Source organism: Schistocerca nitens, chromosome 5 (assembly GCF_023898315.1).
Source record: "Schistocerca nitens isolate TAMUIC-IGC-003100 chromosome 5, iqSchNite1.1, whole genome shotgun sequence".
Classification (NCBI taxonomy): domain Eukaryota; kingdom Metazoa; phylum Arthropoda; class Insecta; order Orthoptera; family Acrididae; genus Schistocerca; species Schistocerca nitens.
Window position 1 is genome coordinate 800,714,773 of NC_064618.1, and position 23,826 is coordinate 800,738,598.

At 40.6% G+C, this 23,826-nt stretch overlaps 1 protein-coding gene across 1 annotated transcript in view; it reads right to left on the reverse strand.

Annotated features, from left to right (window-relative positions):
- LOC126260725 (uncharacterized) overlaps positions 1–23,826 on the reverse strand; it is a 185,130-nt gene that overhangs the window by 153,346 nt on the left and 7,958 nt on the right. Inside the window, exon 2 of the mRNA XM_049958063.1 lies at positions 11,619–11,807. Within this exon, the coding sequence (XP_049814020.1) occupies positions 11,619–11,737 (119 nt within the window). The 5' untranslated portion in view covers positions 11,738–11,807. The remainder of the gene's footprint in view (positions 1–11,618; positions 11,808–23,826) is intronic.

Consider the following 23,826-nt stretch of genomic DNA (forward strand, 5'->3'; position numbering starts at 1 on the left):
AACCTGCGACCGTAGCGGTCTTGCGGTTCCAGACTGCAGCGCCTTTAACCGCACGGCCACTTCGGCCGGCGCGAACTAAGAGAGAGAGAGGGGGAAAAAAAAAAAAAAAAAAAAAAAAAAATACTGAAGGGACAAAGTTGACTAGCTGCTATATTTAATTAAGGGGAAACAGCTATAGTGCTGATTAATTAGAAACCAGAACAGCTGATTTCTACAAACTGTTCACGTAAAACAAGTGATTATCAGAAAACTGATGTTTAACTGACCAATTCAAATCTTCACAAGTAAACTTTTCAGTGAAAATCACTTTTTGACAACGCATTTTCACTTTCAGAAGCTGTCTGCACATAAATGTGGCAAACAGCTGGGTACATTAATCAGTTCCTGATGAGACTTGTCATTTTTTAGGTCTCCATCAAAAATCAAAATAGACCACTGAGGCCTTTGAAGAATTACATGGGACACTCTAATGGCTGACATATATAAAATATCATGTGCAGTGTGCTAGTCTAAGTTGTCACCAGCACACCAGTCGGCAAAGATGTAGCGCAAAGATGGATAGTAGGCACTCGATCAAGCGCGCCTTTCAGAAGAGAGGCCAGAGACAGATTCACAAGCAACACACCGACAATGCCCATTCGACAACAAGTACACAGGCCGCTGTCGCGAACTGGAGGACTCACACTCAGTGACTAACTCATTGGCACTAATGCACAATCCAGTTTGGCATCTGTCATTCATTCTCACTTACTGACACTCTGCCTCAATCCAGTTATGACAGGGCATAGCGACCAGATCAGGACTAGCAGCGAGATTAAATTTGGCAATAGCAAGATTACCAATATTGCCGCAAGAGGACTACTATTACCAAGTTTATACCACAACACACGGACTCCATTTCAGATAAGTAGCTTCCTGTTCTTGTAAAAAAAGAACCGTGTTAATCCATGTGAGCATCCATGTCATAAAAAGAGGATACTGGCCACCCATAATAACATTCTTTCCCTTTCTCCCTTGGTATAAGATGAGGATAGTACAGTGCTGACGAGGCTAATTCAGTGGCGATCATAGATAGTAAACTTGGCCAAAGGTTTTGCTAGCTTCTCCTGTGTTTTAGCTTGCACGGGTGATCGTGTTTATATGTGCTAATTTGTTGTTGTGTTCTTGCGTGTGTTACAGGAGGGGAGCCGCAGAACTAATCAAGTTCCTCTTTTCAGTGGCTTTACTTGCTTTTTGATATAATGTATTTGTGTAAACCACGAATTCCCCACCCCCTCCACCCCCTGCCCCTGCACCTCAGCTGCAGATGACCAATGTGATGGAGCTAACACAAGTTTTTCAGTTTCAGAACCAACAAATTGCTACCCTACTGATGACTGTACAACAACTACTGGCTGCACGAGCTGCGTCGCTGCACAACCAACCAACCAGCCCAACAAGTGCCATCAACCAGCATGATAACATTCCGGTGATTTAACAACACAGAAGAGGAATGGCTCTAATACCTGACTCAGTTCCAAGCACATTGTCAAGTTCATCATGTTCAAGTTACTGTTAAGTTACAATACTTCCTTTCGATTGTGGGGTCCCCAGTGTTCAGGTTCATACAAAAACTATTCCCAGCTGTCTCTCCCAACAAACTCAGCTACGACTAAGTAATCGCTGCTTTAACTCAATACTATAACCAGCAAGTCCAAGTAGCTGCAGATAGATATCAGTTCTTTCACTTGCAGAAAAAGCTGCAACAGACAAACCACCAGTGGTACACAGAATTAATAGGCATGACTAGGAAGTGCAAATTTAAGTGTAGTTGTGGCAACTTTTACAGTGATTTCATGATAGTGGATGCTATAACATTCCATGTCCCAGATAGCAGAATACAAGAACAGGTCATAAAGTACTCTGATCCATCACTTTTCCAAGTATTGCAAATCTAAGAGCAATACGATTCGGGTGCCATAGCAGCTGATAAGTTCGACCAGGCACCGATTTGTCGGGCTGAGTCGCCCCTTGCTCACATCCGCCCCAAGCACCCACAACAATGAGCACATACACAGCCGCATGGACAGATTCGTAGACATGTAAACAGACCTGTGAATTTAGTGAAGTCTTGCCCTAGATGTTTTGCTCGCCATAAAAGACAGGACTGCTCATCACGTAACAAGACATGTTACATATGTGGGAAAAAAAAGGCCATGTCCACACAGTTAGTTTGCTACGGCACAAAAACACTAATTTTACCCACTCCCAGGAAAAACAGGCTCATGCACATGCAGTGAACACTGTGCTTTCAAAATCTACAAAAGGTCCTGAAAAAGGTAAAATTAAGATTGCGCCTCCTCCTCACACTAGTGCTGTGCAACAACATTCTAATAAACTATCCGTCTCATTACAAATTGCTGGCCATCGTGTGAACTTTCAGTTAGACACAGGTACCTCAGTAACTTTGCTTAATTGTGCCACATACGAACAGTTAGGCTCACCACGCCTTTCTAAATCTAGCAAGCACCTCACTGCTTACAATGGACAGTAAATTCCAGTGCTTGGAGAGTGTAATCTGCCTGCCACTTATAAATCTCACACTACGACAGTGAATTTTACCGTGTTGAAATCAAGAGACAGTAAGAACATATTAGGTTTGGATGCCTTTGATATTTTTGGACTTAGCATCCAAGACCATGCGTCGGCTTTCACACCAAACGACAGTGTTGCTAGTGTGCTTAAAGAATTTCTTGAACTATTTTCGGAAGGAATGGGAAAAGCTAATAACTTCATAGTACATGTTACATTGAAAGACAATGCACAGATTAAGTTTTTTGGGCCCGCCCCGTTCCAAATGCTTTAAGAGACAAAGTGGCTAGTGAATTGAAAGAATTGCAAGATAATGGTTTAATTGTTCTCATTCAAGCTAGTCAATGGACAAGCCCACTAGTTTTGTTGCCTAAGCCCTCTGGTTGTATTTGCATTTGTGTTGGCTTCAAGTCTAAAGTCAACCCACAGACAATAGTTGTCACTTATCCCTTACCTCACCCTGGGGAACTTATGGACAGGATGTCACTTTTCTAAGATAGATTTTCATGATACGTACTTGCAAATTCCTTTGGATGAAAAATCACAAAAAGTGTTTGTTGTAAATCCACAATTAGGACTGTTCAAGTATTTGCATTTGCCCTTCAACAGTGCTTCCGCACCCACCATTTTTCAACGTTGCTTGGAACAGCTGACAGCAAAAGTGCCATTTTGTTCAAACTACCTTGACGATATTGCTGTCTCAGGTCATACACCAGAGGAACACACTGATAATTTGTGTACTCTTTTTCGAGTGTAAGAAGCAGCACTCAAGTGTCGGCTCGAAAAGTGTGACCTTTTTCAAACTGAACTACAGTATTTAGGTCATGTGATCAATAGTCAGGGTAAGAACCCCCTACCTGTTTCTCGCAATGTGTGTGAACTGCCGTCAGTACTAGGCAAGACGACGTACTACATTTAGTTTATACTGAATGTCACTCAGATTGCGGCTACACTGCATTGCAGAAATGTACCTTTTGTGTGGACTAAAGACTGTCAGGATACATTTCAGAAACTCAAAAATGCTTTGCTTAGTGACAGATGTTTATCGCATTTTGACACTGCCAAGCCAGTAGTTTTGCAAGTCGACACTTCTTTCTACGGAATCAGAGCTGTGCTTTTGTGCAGAATTTGTGTACACGATGGACTTATTGCTTTTGTCTCAAAGTTGTTAACTCATACTCAGTGCAACCATTCACAAATAGAAAAAAAGGCTCTCATTATTGTGTATGGTGTGATCAAATTCCATCACTATTTGTATGGTCACAAGTTTTCATAATGACAGATCACACCTTTGTAGTCTTTTCATCCATCAAAGCCAGTTCCTACAGCACTGCTCAAAAATTGCAACGTTGGACTTTGTTGCTTTGGCAGTATCAGTATGAAATTGTGTGCAGACCTACAGCAAAGCATGGCAATGCAGACGCCCTATCTCGCCTTCCGACTGGCCCAGACTCCGATTTTGATGCATCTGCCACATCTTATCAAATCGAAGCACAGGACTCTGAAAAGCTGGAATCTTTTCCTTTGCACTACAGAAAAATTGCACAGGTCATTGAAGAAGACCCAGATCTCAAGATTTTGTTGCATTATGTTCACACTTCTTGGCCTTGTTTACTGAACAGCATTCAGGATTCACTTGTGCGCCAATATTTTACATGCCAGCATAACCTTTCAGTTCAAAAGGGTGTGATTCTACTTCAAAATGACAGTGGACAATCGTGTATGCTTATTCCCAAAGTATTGCAAAAGGATGTGTTGCGACTGCTCTAAGGACATTGGAGAACTGTTTTCACTAAACAGTTAGCGACATCACAGTGTCGCGCATGCACAGAAAATCAGTCAGCTCCACCACAAACATCCGTAGCTTGGCTTAAGAATCAATTGCAATGGCAACAGGTGTAAATGGACTTTGCAGGTCCTTTTTGGAACAATCGTTAGCACACAGTGGTAGACTCTTTTAGCAAATTCCCATTTGCGGTGCCTATGGCTTCTACCGCACATCACGTAGCACCCTTAAAGCGCTGTCCTCCATATTTTGCACATAAGGTTTGCCAGAAGTAATTGTGTCAGACAATGGACCACAGTTCACTTCACATAATTCTGAACAGTTCTGTGCACAAAATGGCATTTGTCATACACTCCTGGAAATGGAAAAAAGAACACATTGACACTGGTGTGTCAGACCCACCATACTTGCTCCGGACACTGCGAGAGGGCTGTACAAGCAATGATCACACGCACGGCACAGCGGACACACCAGGAACCGCGGTGTTGGCCGTCAAATGGCGCTAGCTGCGCAGCATTTGTGCACCGCCGCCGTCAGTGTCAGCCAGTTTGCCGTGGCATACGGAGCTCCATCGCAGTCTTTAACACTGGTAGCATGCCGCGACAGCGTGGACGTGAACCGTATGTGCAGTTGACGGACTTTGAGCGAGGGCGTATAGTGGGCATGCGGGAGGCCGGGTGGACGTACCGCCGAATTGCTCAACACGTGGGGCGTGAGGTCTCCACAGTACATCGATGTTGTCGCCAGTGGTCAGCGGAAGGTGCACGTGCCCGTCGACCTGGGACCGGACCGCAGCGACGCACGGATGCACGCCAAGACCGTAGGATCCTACGCAGTGCCGTAGGGGACCGCACCACCACTTCCCAGCAAATTAGGGACACTGTTGCTCCTGGGGTATCGGCGAGGACCATTCGCAACAGTCTCCATGAAGCTGGGCAGGACAATGCACGTCCGCATGTATCCCGTGCCACCCAACGTGCTCTAGAAGGTGTAAGTCAACTACCCTGGCCAGCAAGATCTCCGGATCTGTCCCCCATTGAGCATGTTTGGGACTGGATGAAGCGTCGTCTCACGCGGTCTGCATGTCCAGCACGAACGCTGGTCCAACTGAGGCGCCAGGTGGAAATGGCATGGCAAGCCGTTCCACAGGACTACATCCAGCATCTCTACGATCGTCTCCATGGGAGAATAGCAGCCTGCATTGCTGCGAAAGGTGGATATACACTGTACTAGTGCCGACATTGTGCATGCTCTGTTGCCTGTGTCTATGTGCCTGTGGTTCTGTCAGTGTGATCATGTGATGTATCTGACACCAGGAATGTGTCAATAAAGTTTCCCCTTCCTGGGACAATGAATTCACGGTGTTCTTATTTCAATTTCCAGGAGTGTATAACAAGTGCTCCATTTCAGCCCCAGTCGCACAGAGAAGCACAACGCTTCATAAGCACTTTCGAACAACAAATGGCCAAGCTTCACACCATCCACACATGGGAACAGGCGCTACAACTCTTTCTCGCCTCCTATCACTCCCACCCACAAGATGGACCACCACCAGCAGAACATGGGCACGGCTGCTGCCAGTGCACGCTGCTACACTTTCTACACCCACCACAGCATCCGGCACTGCCAATGGTCTGCAAATATTGCTTTGCACCACGGGATGTTTTTCTTTCCAGTGGTTATGGCAACTGTGGGTGCTGGGAAAGAAGCGTGAACCAGGAATGCCTTGGCTCTTTTATGTACTCGATAGCAGGTCCCAGTGGTTTGCACCACCATCAGAACCAAATACGTGCATACCATTTGCCACGTGATTCTGCTGCTTTTCTTCACCCGGATTCAGGGCTTCACAGGACTGTGCGGCCTTCATAGCCGCACGATAGTACCACCAGGGCACTTCAGGAGGAGCGGATGGACGTTGTGCCCTCACCCCTGCCGGTGCCGCTTGCAGACCCAATGGACATAGACCCTGCCTCAGGTCTGGACATGTTCCCTCGCAGCTGTTTTCAGGAGGATGTTGCTGTTCCTCCCAAGCCAGATAGCAGGGTAGGGTTGGGAGTTCACCTTCCTCCACAGTCAGGGCTCCCAGTTCATCTCTACATCCCTCCCCGTTGTCATTCGCATCTTCCCTACATGACAACACTAGGGGCATTTCAAGGGGGGGGGGGGAGAGGGGGAGGAATGTGCTGGCATAAGTTGTCGCCAGCACAACGGTTGGCAACGATGTAGCGTGAAGCTTGATAGTAGATGCTCTATCAAGTGCGCCTATCACAAGAGAGGCCAGAGACAAGACTTACAAGCAACACACGGACAATGTCCCTTTGACAGCAAGTACTTAGGCCGCCATCGCGAACTGAAGGACTTTGACTCAGTCACTAACTGACTGGCACTAATGCAGACTCCAGTTTGGCGTCTGTCATTCATTCTCAGTTACTGACTCACTGCCTCTTTCGGGCTATGACAGGGCATGGCAACCAGATCAAGACTAGCAGCGAGATTAAAGTTAGCAACAGCAAGACTACTGATATTCTCTGCAAGAGGACTATTATTACTGAGCTTGTACCACAACACATGGACTCTATTCAAGATAAGTAGATTCCTGTTCTTGTAAATAAAGAACCGTGTTGATCCTTGTGAGTATTCGTGTCATAGGAAGAGGATACTGGCCACCCATACAACATCCTCTACCTTGCTCCCTTGGTCCAAGGCAGACAGTAGACATTCCGTAGCAATACTGAAAAAACCTTATAGTCTGATCAAATTATTTGTTTGTTTAATGCAGCATGCCTTGGAACCTAGTCCCTCCAATGAGAGCTCTCACTGTCTGACGCTAACTGTCTACCACTGCCAATGTGCTACAACAAACTGCCACTTCACTTGCAGTTTGAGTAGTTCTATGCACTCATCAACCACTATTGACCCGGCAGCCCTTTTAACTGTTAGCAGCAGCAGAAGGCAAAACTGCCATCTGTGTAAACTGGTTGTCCACTCCTGTTGTCCAAGCCGTAAGAGATGTAAAGCAGGAAGGTGCTATGTTACCACAGTGGTACTACATAATAACTGTTACATAGCAAACAGTTTTAATCGGGTAGTAGGGGCAGTTTTTCCAGAATGTGTTCCTATATGGCTGTTTTTTCAGCATAGCATATACATGTGCAGTGCATTGTATTGAATAGTTCATGTGGCATGAGAAGAATCAGCACGTTTTGAGGCGGCCCATAAAAGCAGCTGAAAATAGCTTTACCAAAGACTGGCTGCAGATGCATGCAAAGTCAAACCCTACCATGGTTGGGTTGAATCTGATGCAACGTAGGCTGAGTGAAAACATTAATAACATAGCAATGAACAATGTGTACTAATGTTCCAACCTGTAGCACAGTTGTAATATTACAACTGGGAGGCAACCACAAAGTACTAATAGTTAGCACTTCAATGGCCAAAATGTACTTGGTTGAAAGTTTATAGGATTAAATAGCTTGAAGTACATGCATATTTTATTAAATCAAAACATATAATTCACCCATACTGAAATGTATACATCTTTTTAATCAAAGGTCTGCACATTAGGGGTTTATTTGGCACATGGGTATGCAACATTCAGTGTTCATGACACTAACCTGTTTCATTAGCAAATCACAGTTGTACATTGAATGAAGTTTCTTACAACTGAATTATCATGCGAGAAGCCTAGTATTCTATTACTCATATTCTATTGTTGGTATTGTTGCTGCTGGCTAACATTAAAGGTATCATATTTGAGAAATGGATAGAACTTTACTGTTCTCTAACCAACAAAAGAGCATTCACAATAGTCACTTCACTTCTTTATGAAAAGGAATACACCATAAATTATTTCTTTATTGATTGTGACTTTCATTGTTCTTTAAGAAAAAGAATATAACACATGCAGAAAAAGGAACAATGAGAACAGCACTAGGAAGATACCAATTAAAAATACGACTGATACTCTAGGTTTCACGTTTCCAATTCCCCTTCATGATAAAGATGGGAACCAAGGAACAGGGTGCTGCAAGGAAGAAAAGTTTGCTCCAAACACTTTATCAGTAGTCACGGAAACTACGGGAATAATAAGGAATTAATTATGACTGACAGCCGAGATTCAAATTCCAGAACAAATCTGACAATCTTAACCACCATTTGCAAGTACAAATTAAATCAGAAAAAATAAGAAAGACTAGGGTTCAACATCTTGTTGACATCAAGGTCATTAGATCACTAGCTCTAGTTGAGAAGGATCAAAAAGGAAACATTAACACTTAAATGCTCACTAACAAGGGGAAATCCCCAGGATTCATATCAACTTATTGAAGCCACTTATTCAGTGGCCAAAGTGTGTGTACCAGGTGTCACATCCTGCAGCCGTTCACCCTAGTGTGCCCTCACCTGGGGGTAACTGACAAAAAAAGAATTTCTTGTAATCTACTGGAGCCTTTGAAATAAGTTTCAAAGCGCCTTAATAGTGCAGTGGTTAAGCTGAAACTTCCTGGCAGATTAAAATATTTCTCAAATATGATACCTTTAACGTTATCCAGCAGCAACAATACGACAATAGAATAATAGTAATAGAATACTAGGCTTGTCTAATAATAATTCAGCTGTAAGAAACTTCATTCAATATACAACTATGATTTGCTGATGAAACAGGTTAGTGTCATGAACACTGAATGTTGCATACCCATGTGCCAAATAAACCCCTAAATGCGCAGACCTTTGATTAACAAGTTGTATACACTCCAGCACGGTGAACGATATGTTTGATTTAATAAAATCCTCATGTACTTCAAGCTATTTAATTCTATAAGCTTTCAACCAAGTACATTTTGGCCATTGAAGTGCTAACTATTAGTACTTTGTGGTTGCCTCGCAATTGTAATATTACAACTGTGCTACAGGTTGGAACATTAGTACACATTGTTCATTTTTATGTAATTAATGTTTTCACTCGGCCTACGTTGCATCAGATTCAACCCAACCATGGTAGGGTTTGACTTTGCCCTCATCTGCAGCCTCTTCGGTAAAGCTATTTTCAGCTGCTTTTATGGGCCGCCTCAAAACGTGCTGATTCTTCTCATGCCACATGAACTATTCAATACAATGCACTGCACATGTATATGCTATGCTGAAAAAACAGCCATATAGGAACACATTCTGGAAAAACTGCCCCTACTACCTGATTAAAACTGTTTGCTATGTAACAGTTATTATGTAGTACCACTGTGGTAACATAGCACCTTCCTGCTTTACATCTCTTACGGCTTGGACAACAGGAGTGGACAACCAGTTTACACAGATGGCAGTTTTGCCTTCTGCTGCTGCTAACAGTTAAAAGGGCTGCCGGGTCAATAGTGGTTGATGAGTGCATAGAACTACTCAAACTGCAAGTGAAGTGGCAATTTGTTGTAGCACATTGGCAGTGGTAGACATTTAGCGTCAGACAGTGAGAGCTCTCATTGGAGGGACTAGGTTTCAAGGCATGCTGCATTAAACAAACAAATAATTTGATCAGACTATAAGGTTTTTTCAGTATTGCTACGGAATGTCTACTGTCTGTCTTGGACCAAGGGAGCAAGGTAGAGGATGTTGCTATGGGTGGCCGGTATCCTCTTTCTATGACACAAATGCTCATATGGATCAACACAGTTCTTTATTTACAAGAACAGGAAGCTACTTATCTTGAATAGAGTCCATGTATTGTGGTACAAGCTCAGTAATAATAGTCCTCTTGCAGAGAATATCAGTAGTCTTGCTGTTGCTAACTTTAATCTCGCTGCTAGTCTTGATCTGGTTGCCATGCCCTGTCGTAGCCCAAAAGAGGCAGTGAGTCAGTAACTGAGAATGAATGACAGACGCCAAACTGGAGTCTGCATTAGTGTCAGTGAGTTAGTGACTGACAAGAGTCCTCCAGTTCGAGACAGCGGCCTAAATACTTGCTGTCGAGAGGGGAATTAGCGGTGTGTTACTTGTGAGTCTGTCTCTAGCCTCTCTTGTTATTGTCACACTTGACAGAGCACCTACTATCAATGTTCACACTACATAGTTGCTAACCACTGTGCTGGCAACAACTTGTGCCAGTACATTCCTCTCTTCCTCCACTCAAAATGATCCACTGTTGTCACGTAGGGAAGATGCGAATGACAACGGGGAGGGATGTAGAGATAAACTGGGAGCCCTGACTGTGAATGAAGGTGAACTCCCAACCGTACCCTGCCATCTGGCTTGTGAGGAACAGCAACCTCCTCCTGAAAACAGTTGCCAGGGCACAGATCCAGACCTGAGGGCATGTCCTGGGGCAATGACTGTGATGGCAGGTCTATGTCCATTGGGTTCGCGAGCGGCGACGGCAGGGGTGAGGGAGCATCGTCCATCCACTCCTCCTGGAGTGCCCTGGTGGCACTATCGGGCGGCTATGAAGGCCGCACAGTAATGTGAGGCCTTGAATCTGGAGGAAGAAAAGCAGCAGAATCATGTGGCAAATGGTATGCACGAATTTGGTTCTGGTGGTGGTGGTGGTGGTGGTGGTGGTGGTGGTGGTGGTGGTGCAAACCACTGGGACTTGCAATCGAGTACATAAAAGACCCAAGGCATTCCTGGATCACGCTCCTTTCCCAGCACCCACAGTTGCCATAAACACTGTAGAGAAAAACATCATGTGGTGCAAAGCAATACTTGCAGACCGTTGGCTGTAACAGCGTCCGATGGTGTGTGTGTGTGTGGGGCGCACACACCCTACATATTTTCTGCCTTCATTTTTGCAAATACTTTACTTTGTTTGTTATTTCTATGGCATTTATTCCATTTGAGTTGAACTCTCTGAGCAACAAACCAGCTACATGTAATTATTACAAGCATTTTGGAATTTGAATCAGTTCATTGTCATATCTTACGCATTCCTATGCCCCCCCCCCTCTCCCCCCCCCCTCCCGCCCTTCTCACCTCGCCATCCCACAATAAAGGATTTCGATCAACATTTCCTTCCTTTCAGTGCCCGTACCTATATACTTCACTACTCCTGTTCCTTATACTTGTACTGATAATCAAGGGTTAGAAAATTTTGAAAGTTAGACATTCCACGATCTGTGTGTGTCAGCTATTCCAGATAGTCCTGTTTAAGCAGCTGCTAAGTAGATTCTCTTCTTCTGGCATGGATATTGTTAACATCCACTTCTGACCATTATTCATAAACAGAATGCACACATTTCTGAAAATTAGGTGAAGATACAAAGAAGTGGAAAGGTTGACACACCTTGCTATATCTCGCTGCAACTGTTCATGCAGGTGCTCTCTCAGCTTACGTAGCTCAAGGTCCTGCCTCTTCTGGAATGCTACAGTGAGAGACTTCCTAGAGGCAGCCTCTCCTGCCATGAGGCATGACTCTCGCTCTCAGCTCCACTTCCCACCACCTTCAACATTGGCCGACATGCTGTGCCCTACTCTGTTATCAGGAAAGAAAAGCAGAGAAAATAGGTTTTAAGAATCATGATAAATTAAGCAGCAAAAACTGGTGCAGAATAAAAAGCAAATACTGATACAGAATGGAAGTTGAAGCACAGGATCAAATGAAAGTTTTGAGAGACACAGTAATGTTTACATTTGTGGAGTACAGATATAGCGAAGCAAGCTTCTTGCAAAAAGAGACAAGGCGGCAAGAATGTTCTGATAGTAAAATCTGCAGAGACCGGAAATATTGTGGTAGGTGTTACACTGTGAGAAATATTCAGATGATTAACTGCTGAATTGTAATGTCTCACAGGGAATACTTATACATGCAGGGTTTCAGAAAATGCTTTAAACTGTCTCATTATTGAGCACATTTCAAACACTAGTGTCCGCTAGCCTCAGTATAGTACTAATTTTGCTTAACTAATAATTAATGAAATTTTCCTGATAGTATTTTCACTGCTAACATAAAAATATTTTATGAAATATTTAAGTACATTGCATAACTGACCTATTTATGACCATCCAAGTTTCAAAAGGAAATGGAGTTAATATACTCAATTTCAGCTCAGGAGAATCTTTTGTATATGCCACAGATATTCTCTTAGGTAAGTTGGAGTTAAAACACATGGAGAATACAAAGCAAATTGAAAACATGCTCACTGGGCAGTTAAGACAAAGGAATATTTTCAAACTCCACAGGAATATTTCCCACCTGACATAGATTGAAATGCAGTGTAGGCCAATAGACTTATATTCTTAGTGATGAATTTGATGAGGTTCCATTTCTCCTAGTAACAGTTCATCTGCACACATGGTACTGCTTTCTGAGAGAAGCTGCCTTACAGTGTCAGAATATTTATCATCTATAAAATGCAACTTATGGGCCATGCAATGGTAATGTAAAGGGAGCTTAACACACTCTTTTTCATTTTCTCTTGGGCATGCTGCCTCTCGAGTCTGTTTTATTATGTCATAAACAGTGCTTTTACTTTTTTCTCCCTTCTATTTCTATCTTTTCCCTTACTTATAATCAGCCCTATAATCATTTTTAGCATCTGCCCAATATCATCACTGAAGTAATTGGGTTATAGTTTCCACATGCAAACTTTGGTAGAACTATAATTATTATTGTTTATAAGTAAACTTATAGTTACAGCATCGTACAGGGTGGCAATGCTTCATCAAACATATCAAGGCCATCAATATGATAGATTGTAGGTGGGAGCAGGGTTAGACCTGGGGGTATGGAGTACTTTCAACAGTTTGGAAGATGAATGGCAACTTTTAAGTAGCCATAAAAAAGTTCCAGTTTTGACTCCATTCAACACCTACGTACTACCAACTTTTAAATCATTTTCTTGAAAGAAAAACACCTGACTACACTATATTTTTTCCTTTCTTTGAGAGATGTGGGGTCTGTAGCCACCCTTCCCCCTTGACATGGGCACCACTGGAACATACGTATGCATGGACATACGCATGCATCAACATACATATGCACCAACATATGTATGCATAGCAACACACTCCTTCTAAGGTGTCTGATACAATGGAACAGAGACTGATAAAGACTCAAAATGGCCACTACAAATAAAACAAGGTGAGATTTTGATGTCTTTTTAATACTAGCATCACCAGAGATATAGTAGGAAGAGGAGGACGAGGAGGAGGGGGGGGGGGGGGGTATTGAGAAGGGAAACCTTGTGCGAGTACTGGCAGAAATAGCTCAGCATTTTATCCAAGTGATTTTGGGAAAGAATGGAAAAACCTACATCAGCATGGTTGGGCAGAAATTTGATTCCCCCCTTCCCCCCGTGTCTCAACCACACCTTTTCCTCCCGCCTTGCTCAATCAGGTCAACTGAGCAAATAAAAAAGTATGGAGGAGACTCACTATTATTGTCCATCATTAACAACATTTTTTCAAATGCATTCTTTCTCATGCCTGATACTGTTTATAGAAGTGGATGTTTTTAATGCATCACGCAGCCTACATTAAAATTTGCTATTTACAATCAACACAATTTTAGCACCAGAACGAGAAAATTATGAAATTATAAAAGTATTAAATAATGTGTCTGCTGATTTAGCATACTGTTATACAACACAGACTTTAATTTCACAGTTTCTCCTATGCGCTATACGTATTTTGAAATAGATAAGGAGTATGTTGTGTCTATACAACAATTTATGACAGTGCATCTTGCAGGCACCTGTTTAAGAAATTTGGAATATTGATCACAGCCTCACATTTCATTCAGTCACTTGAGGAAATTTATTGTTAACAACTCATTACAGTTAGTCATATTCATATATATAATACTAGAAGGAAAAATCATCTCTACTTATCTCTCATGAATCCAACATGGCCACAGTAAGGAGTGAAGCACAGCTATAAAACTAGTTAAAGATATTCCAATGGAAATAAAATATATGATACACAGAAGAATGTTTTCCAATATTGATTAAGAGTCATTTCTCCTTAACAACTCCTCATATTGCCACATAGAAATCATTGAATAGAAATAAGCAGTCAATTACAAACTTGTCAATGGCAGCATGAGGCTATAGAAATATATATGCTAGTTGCCTGTGAAATCCTTCATTCAACTGACATGTTACACATCGTAACACTTATTGTGATCATGATCTACAAAATATGGAATGTACTGATCTACAAAATATGGAATGCACCAACTAACCAACCACCTAACTAATTAATTAACACTTACTACAGAACATGATTACATGCAACAAACCACAACTGAAGGTCTTTACAATAACCTGTGCTTAAAGCAAGAAGAACACATACCAGGATAAAAAGCTGTAACAACTGAAAGAAAACCAATGGTAAACATAACTATTAATGCAATTAAAAAGAAGGTAAGACTGTCATTGAAGCTGGCTTGGAAATCACAGTGCTTTATTAGGTATGTTCCCATTGGGGATCTTACAGTGTATTGTGAATTCTGAACCGCTGTGCAATTCAGTATTTTCATACGAACTTATAAATATAAAAAAAATGTACAATTAAAAAAATCCAATAAGATCCCTCACTGCAGACTCACTGAGAATGGAATGACACTACTTCCCCAAATGCAGTACCCCCATTGAGACACAACACTTTTAGAAGAGTAGAAAGGGAGCCTCACTAGGCACTGTCTGGCACAGGGAGAGGACTGTCAGAGCTGAAAAGGCCCTGGCTTCCTTTCGCAGTGCTGCATATACCTGTGTTACGTGCTTGTACAGAAGCAGAATGACTGACTAAATAGTTTTCCGAAATCGAATCAGAAATGAATAAAATAAACATTATACAGCATGGTGGAGCTCAATGGCTACCACAATATTACTATAATATAGTATTGCCCACAAATAAGGCAATACTAGCCAGTAGTTGCCAACTTCCAAGGATTCTTCCAATCCCAGCAAGCCCACTAAAATGTGCAAAGTTACAGTGGAAACACTGTGCACAACTGTGCAAGTTTTGCTACCAATCTACAACAAATTCCCAAATAACTGCATTCCAATTTAGTACTAGCTGTTATGAAAATCCTGTAGCAGACACAAAGCTACATTTGTGTGTAGTGCTTTGTTTTCTCCGGCAATATGCTTTTCTCTGATGACCCTGCTGTAAATTAGGACATCCCAGTTCGGATCGCACATGGCTTCACATAACCAGCACAGAATTCTTAAATGGATGATGATAAAATGAGGAATCATTTTGTTCAAATGCAAATAAAATGCTGAAAAATCAACTGAGCATCAAGTGCTGATAAAATTCCTTTCAGTTTCACACAGAGTAAGTTGCAAAGAGAGAACATTTCTTGGTTTAAATTAAAGATAAATATCCACTGGGCAAACAGTTTAGGGTAATGACAAAACAGCACATAGACATTCTTCCACAATTTATATGGAAAATTCTGGGATACATCTGTAGCATACCTGAAAAAGTTGATCTCAAACACTCAAACAAATATATAGTGAATATATAGTGAAGAGGATTAGGGTATACAAAGAGTAATTTCTTTATGAATAGCAAGAGAATTTGAGGGACTTAACATACAATAGTAACAAATATCGTTCACTGAGCAGTGTACATATGCTTGCAGAGTGCTTTCATATAAAAGTTAAACTAGCAAAACGTACTGCGAATAATAACTTCATTTCAAATGCAAAAAACAAATCAAAAGCTGTTTGGTCTGTTATAAGAAGCAAAGTTGGCAGTGAGGCAGAGAGAAAATGCCCTTCTAAAATAGTGATAAATGGTAGAGCTGTTACAGAACCCAGTGCCATTTTTGAATCATTCAATGACTTTTTCATAAACTGTAACAAATTTGGTGACTGTTCACCACCAAAAACAAAGCCCAATATGACAGACAGCAATTGCCCATGTTTTAAGTTCTCATGTTTCCATCTCAGATGTCATCAAAATCATAATGTTCCTAAAAATTTCAAAATCTGTGGGGTGGGATGAGGTCCCCACTGAAATAATAAAAATAGTCCATCACAGTATTGCATATCCACTCTCTTTCATAATCAACCAATCTTTTGATGAGGGATGTTTCCCAGATCGATTAAAATATTCAGAAGTTCGGCCCATACATAAAAAAGGCAAACAAGATGAATTGGGCAACTATAGGCCAATCTCAATGTTACCAATTTTCTCAAAAATATTTGAAAGAGTTGCATGTGATCAGATCGAAAATCACAATTCATCTAACAGCATTATCTTAGGCAATCAATATGGTTTCAGAAAAGGCCACAGCACAATCCATGCAATAAATGAATTAGTCACAAAAGTCAGCAGATGTCTTGATGATAGAATGTGTGTGTCAGGTATCTTTTGGGACCTGTCCAAAGCCTTTGCCACAGTAAATAATGACCTGCTTCTCCAAAAATTGGCACGTTATGGTTTTCAAGGCAAATCTCTTAGCTGGATGTCATCATACTTGGCAAACAGAAAACAATGAGTACTTATTAACATCAACGGCAAGAAATTTCTCTCTGGCTGGAAACACACTCAATTAGGTGTTCCACAAGGTTCCATATTAGGGCCACTACCTTTTCTGTATTATATTAATGATATGCCATGGCAGGTCCAGTCTGATACTATCCTCTATGCAGATGACTCAACAGCTGTAGTCTGCTGTAAAAATGAGGTAGACCTAATTCGTCATACTGAACAAACACTTGGGGAAGTGGAGGCATGGGTCAAAAACAATAACTTGACATTAAATTTTACAAAAACAGAAATTGTTCATTTCACCACAAAACAATCTGCACAGACTATAAGTGAAATAAGGTATATGGACAAAAAATTAGAGACTGCAGACTGTGTCAAATTCCTTGGCATATTAGTCAATAAAAACCTGTTATGGAGTCACCATGTGGACAACATACTGGGTTGACTGAATAGCCTTGTATATCTTATGAATATCTTGTATAGTATTACTGATTTAGCTGTAAAAAAACTGTATGTAATGCATATTTTGTTTCAATCATTAGGTATAGTATAATTTTCCGGGGGTCTGAAAAAAACAAATTTACTTAGAGCTTTTAGACTACTAAAAAGAATCATCCGAGCAATGGTGAGAGCAAAACCAAAGCAACATTGTAAACCTTTATTTGTAAAACTAGATCTAATGAGCATTCCAAGCATATACATCTAGGAAATTCTCACTTTCGCGAGAAGAAACCCACAACTTTTTGGGGGCAACTTCTTCTTGCATCAATATGATACTAGATATAGAACGAGCTACATGTTACCTACCCACTGTTTAAAATCATATAAAAAAAACCATACTACAAGGGCATGAAACTTGTAAATAAAATATGGAAAGATATGGATGACCCAAATGTAGAAGGTACCAAAAGAGACCTGGAAAAATATCTGAAAGATAAATGTTCCTATAGTGTAGAAGATTTCGTGAATGGCAACAATGCATTATAATTGCAATTAAAATACCTCTTTGACGATGTTATACCATACATATTATTAGTTTATTGTCTATTTTTAGTATTATTATATATAGTGTAAAACTGACAAGTCACTTATGTCACAATCTTTGATTGTATAAGGCACGTTATGTGATAATAAAAATTGAATTGAATTTGAATTAAACTGAATTTAGGCATTGCAAGAAAAGAATCAGCTATCTGATAATCTGATATTATTGCTGACCAAGGAAGAACCAAACTAGAATTCGGTGAAAAAAATCATTACGCCATTTGCTTGCAGTTAATTATGATAATGCGAAACAATCTACTCAAGATGGCCACGCAGGGATTTGAGGCCCATCACCCCCACATGCATGTCTTGTGTGTTAATACATCCCAAGTCGGATGGCTCATTTCTAAGGCACTAGACTCGTGTTTGGAAGGAACAGAGTTCAAACTTGCATCTGGCCATCCAGTTTTAGGATTTCTTTAAACTTATTCAGTCAAGTGTCCAGACATCAACACTAAAAATGTCATAGTCTATTTCCATCCCCATTTTACTCAATCTTAGGCTCCATATCTAATGATCATGTCCTTAATGGTACATTAAATGCTGATATTCCTTTAACCAATACCAATGAGTCACCTCACTTGGGGAAAATCTTTCAAATGAAGTAACAAAGAATGAAAACAAATACTTGTTTCTGCTAGCTTTGAATGCCTTGCTAGTTGCTATCACTGAAAAAGAGAGAGATCTTTCATGCCTTGCACATATCATCCAAGATGGAAATCAAAAATCACTCACAAAGTAGACAGAAGAATGACATCAATGGATGTGACGAAAGCCCAGTTTATAAAAAGTCTGGATTAACTGAAGCCTTTAACACTGTACTGTCAACTCACAACCAAACCATCTTTCAACCTAACCTATACCTCAGGCTACACTACAGAGGAGTCTGTTTCTACAGTTTACATTAAAAACAAGGGAAAGGACATATATACACTGACGAAAAAATTGTAACACCAAGAAGAAGTTGTCCAACATAAACAAAAGTTAACAGGCATGTTTCTACATCTGAAAGATGATACCTATACAAATTTTGCACAAGTCACGTAAGAGTGTTTCTGGTAGTGCCACTATGAAGAAGCAAATCAGATTTGCTTTGAATACACACTGTAACCATTGTGAGCATTGGCTACCTTTGAGATTTGACATGGTGAGTTGCTGTTAGTTAAGATACCTTTAAGGTGACAAAGATATGCCATTATCAACACCTCACCGAGTTTGAACAAGGTCGTGTAATAGTGCTATCAGGTGAATGTTCCTTCTTTGGTACCGCAGAAATGCTTGGCAAGAATGTAGTAACTGTACATGATTACTGGCAACAGTGGTCAAGAGAACGTAGGGTCGCAAGAAGATCGGGATCAGGGCAGCCACGTGACACTACTGAGAGGAAAGACCATTGTGTTCAGCAGCAGCACCAGCAGCAGCAGCAGGAGGAGGAGGAGGAGGAGGAGGAGGACTTGTCCATTGACACCAATGGGAGCAACAAATTAACTGGTATCATACTTTCCATCGAAGCTGAGGCTACATGCTCTCCAACTGGATATAAATAATTTACTTTGCCAAAACTCCAGTCAGTCTTGAGAGTAAGATAAAGCTGTCAGCTTGAAGGTTGCATCAAATACTGTAATGCTTTACTAAGCCGATTCCTTCCTCCAATCTTTGAACTTACTTGCCCAGTCAGTTGTAGGGAGGTTTAGAGTTTAGCTTGGGCTCACAACCATGTTACAGCTTGACATTTTTCACACGCACAAATCAATGCCAGAGGTGAGAGAAGTGATAATGATACAGAAAATACCAGAAGTGATTGGCAATTGAATCCTGAACCTCTGGATCTGTAGTTCGAAAATTGTCCATTTAAATATGATCCACACTTGGCAAGGTATTTATATCGTTTTTAACATACTTAATTAACTTTAGGATGGAAACATTGACACAATCAAGACAGTGATTGGACAAGTTACATTTTTCCGGTACAGAAAAGATTTGTGGAAGGTCTTGTAAATTTTACCTGTTTCACTGAGAAACTAATTTGTCTCTGAGACATAAAAACCATCTTCCACTTACATTCTCAGAAGGTGCATATTTAGTCCTCCCAGAAGATCATAAAAATACAAGAATAAAAAGTAATATCTGTCCTATTACTGAAGAGGCGGCTAATAAGATGTTTGAAAATAGCAACACATGGTTCATGGTAAACCAATTATTATTATATTTTAACAGACAAACTTTTCATTACCTACAAATGAGGGGCCTACAGCCAGAAGGATCACTCCAGCACCCCAATTGTTTTTATCAAATGCTACATTTTCTGACTTTTTTTATTTCAATATGTCTTTCGGTATCATAGACACCTGGAAAATGCAATACTTTGAAATAAAGACATTTTTTATTTTGTAACAGAAGCTGACTTCTAAGGAATTACACTGATGAGCCAACAATTACAATCTGATCACTGTCATTGCAAGATTGACTGCTGGCTGATGGCATGGTGGGCAGGTGACACAGTTAAGGAAAGTCCATAAGAGGAGCAGAGGCACTATTCTAGTGATGATATGGGCCGCAAATGGGGAAATTAACTAACTCAAGTGACCATGACAATGGGCAGATCGTTATGGTCCAGTGCCCGGGAACAAGTATCTCAGAAATGTCAAAGCAACTGTGGAAAGTGATTGAAGCGCAGTGAACCACAAGTAAGAGAGGAGGTTTTGGACATCCATACCTCCTCACAGAACATTAAGTTTGGAGGCCTGTCCACTCCATAAAGCAGGATAGGCAGCAATCTGTAGCAGATCTGATGACAGCATGCAATGCTGATGCATGCACAAGGTTTTGGAACACACCATTGAGGGCACATTGCTGAATATGGTGCTTCGCAGCAGACAACCACTATGTTGTCTTACGATGACCAATATCATCAGTTACAGCTGCAGTGGGCACTAAGATCATTTAGACTGGACCAGAGATGAATAGAAACGTGTCAAATGGTCAAAAGAATCAAGCTTCTTGTTACATGATGTTGATGGTTGTATCTGGATACACCGTTATCTAGGCAAACAGCTGCTCAAACGTGCAGTACGTCACAGACACAGGCAGGTGAGGGGCAGTGTTACAGTACATATGTGCTATAGTCTTGCCACCTCACGGCTGGCACACTACATTTCGCTGCTCATCAGAAACCTTGTTATACTGATGCTGCACTCCTGCTGGTGGCACATCACTGCGTCACACAGGCACCTCACTCGGAACATTCACCCCACGGCTGTTCACATCACTAGCTGACTGGATTACTTGCAGTATATGAAGCAAAAATGATATTCTCTGAATCGTCTGATGACAGTTGTATGGGTTCATTGAAGCTAACATTATACTCTCTGCATCATCTGATGACAGTAATATGGATTTGTTCACACCAAAAATGCAGTTATTAATACGGAGAAAGGAGGCATGGCTGTAAGAACTACTCTTCTAATTTACATATCACGATTTGGCCTGCAATCTTACTAACGCAATTTCTCTAGAAAGAGTGACTGGTAGGAATACTCACTTAGATTAGATTAGATTAGATTAGATTAATACTAGTTCCATGGATCATGAATACGATATTTCGTAATGATGTGGAACGAGTCGAATTTTCCAATACATGACATAATTAGGTTAATTTAACAACATACTTAAGTTAATATAACAACTTTATTTTTTTGTGTTTTTTGTTTTTCTTTATTTTTTATTTTTATTTTTTTCTTTTTTTTCTTAATTTATATCTAAAAATTCCTCTATGGAGTAGAAGGAGTTGTCATTCAGAAATTCTTTTAATTTCTTCTTAAATACTTGTTGGTTATCTGTCAGACTTTTGATACTATTTGGTAAGTGACCAAAGACTTTAGTGCCAGTATAATTCACCCCTTTCTGTGCCAAAGTTAGATTTAATCTTGAATAGTGAAGATCATCCTTTCTCCTAGTATTGTAGTTATGCACACTGCTATTACTTTTGAATTGGATTTGGTTGTTAATAACAAATTTCATAAGAGAGTATATATACTGAGAAGCTACTGTGAATATCCCTAGATCCTTAAATAAATGTCTGCAGGATGATCTTGGGTGGACTCCAGCTATTATTCTGATTACACGCTTTTGTGCAATAAATACTTTATTCCTCAGTGATGAATTACCCCAAAATATGATGCCATATGAAAGCAATGAGTGAAAATAGGCGTAGTAAGCTAATTTACTAAGATGTTTATCACCAAAATTTGCAATGACCCTTATTGCATAAGTAGCTGAACTCAAACGTTTCAGCAGATCATCAATGTGTTTCTTCCAATTTAATCTCTCATCAATGGACACACCTAAAAATTTGGAATATTCTACCTTAGCTATATGCTTCTGATTAAGGTCTATATTTATTAATGGCGTCATACCATTCACTGTACGGAACTGTATGTACTGTGTCTTATCAAAATTCAGTGAGAGTCCGTTTACAAGGAACCACTTAGTAATTTTCTGAAAGACAGTATTGACAATTTCATCAGTTAATTCTTGTTTGTCAGGTGTGATTACTATACTTGTATCATCAGCAAAGAGAACTAACTTTGCCTCTTCATGAATATAGAATGGCAAGTCATTAATATATAATAAGAACAACAAAGGACCCAAGACTGACCCTTGTGGAACCCCATTCTTGATAGTTCCCCAGTTTGAGGAATGTGCTGATCTTTGCATGTTACGAGAACTACTTATTTCAACTTTCTGCACTCTTCCAGTTAGGTACGAATTAAACCATTTGTGCACTGTCCCACTCATGCCACAATACTTGAGCTTGTGGTATTATTTTCTCAGTTTTTATCGAGATCTACTTCAAGTATTACATCTGCCATTTTAAGATTTTTATACTAATATTTTATCAAAAAGCATCAAACAATAAACTATGTGAAAGACAGGAAATAATTACCAAACATTAAATCCAAATACTATTAAATCCTAATATTATCCACCATGAAGCAGTTGTGATGATGCCTCTGGTCCAAAATAGATTAAGTGTCAAAAAATGGTTGCAGTAAGTTCCTGTTTAAAATTGTCACTTTAAATACTCTCTTGAAATTATCTCATAAGCTCACAACGAACATTACTGTCTGTGTACAGTGGTTTTTTGGTAGGATACTGGGAAAATGCAGTCACTCTACAAAGGAGGTTGCTTACGAAACATTCATGCTACCAATCCAACATTAATGCTCAAGAAATAGGACACTCAGCAGATACCAATCATATTCAAAGTAGGGCAACCCCAGAGACGACAGTCGTTCGTTACAAGAAAGATCCAGGGAATGCAGAGAAACCTAAGCTGGCAGATGCTTGAAGACTCACCCAAATTATCCACCCACAGACCAGTTAAAAAATTTCAAATACCAGAATTAAGTGAGGGATATACTACAGCCCTCTACGTATCATCCTTGCAGGAACCATGAAGACAACATTAAACAAACTGCAGATTGCACACAGGTTTTTAAGCATTCCATATGCGAGTGTAATCGAAATAAACTTTAATATATGGTGCAATATGAAGCACCCTCTGCCAAGCATTCATGGTGGCTTGCAGAGTATGAATGTGAATGCAGTTATAGATATAGATGTATGGTGTGTGAGACACTGTGTAAATGGTTAGTGCTTCTCTAAACAATAGTGCCATGAGAGTGACCTTGAAGCAGCCAACAAGAGCTCAAGTATCAGGACTGACTAGGATAAGCTCAGCTCCAAAGACAAACCAGCTTGATCTCCTCACTCAGCAAGGATCACTCTGAGCAGCAATAGCACATGTTAAATGTGCTGGTAAGACTAAGTAGGTTTGAAAAATCGGCACCAGGCCATGCAGGTGAATAATATCCTCATGCTATGAGGGACATTCACCTTGACTTCGATGGTACCTGTGATAATAATCAAAGGTCCCAAGACAGCTGTGGACTATGTGACCGTTGTTGCAGACTACTTGCATCCTCTCGAAGTTCATGACATCT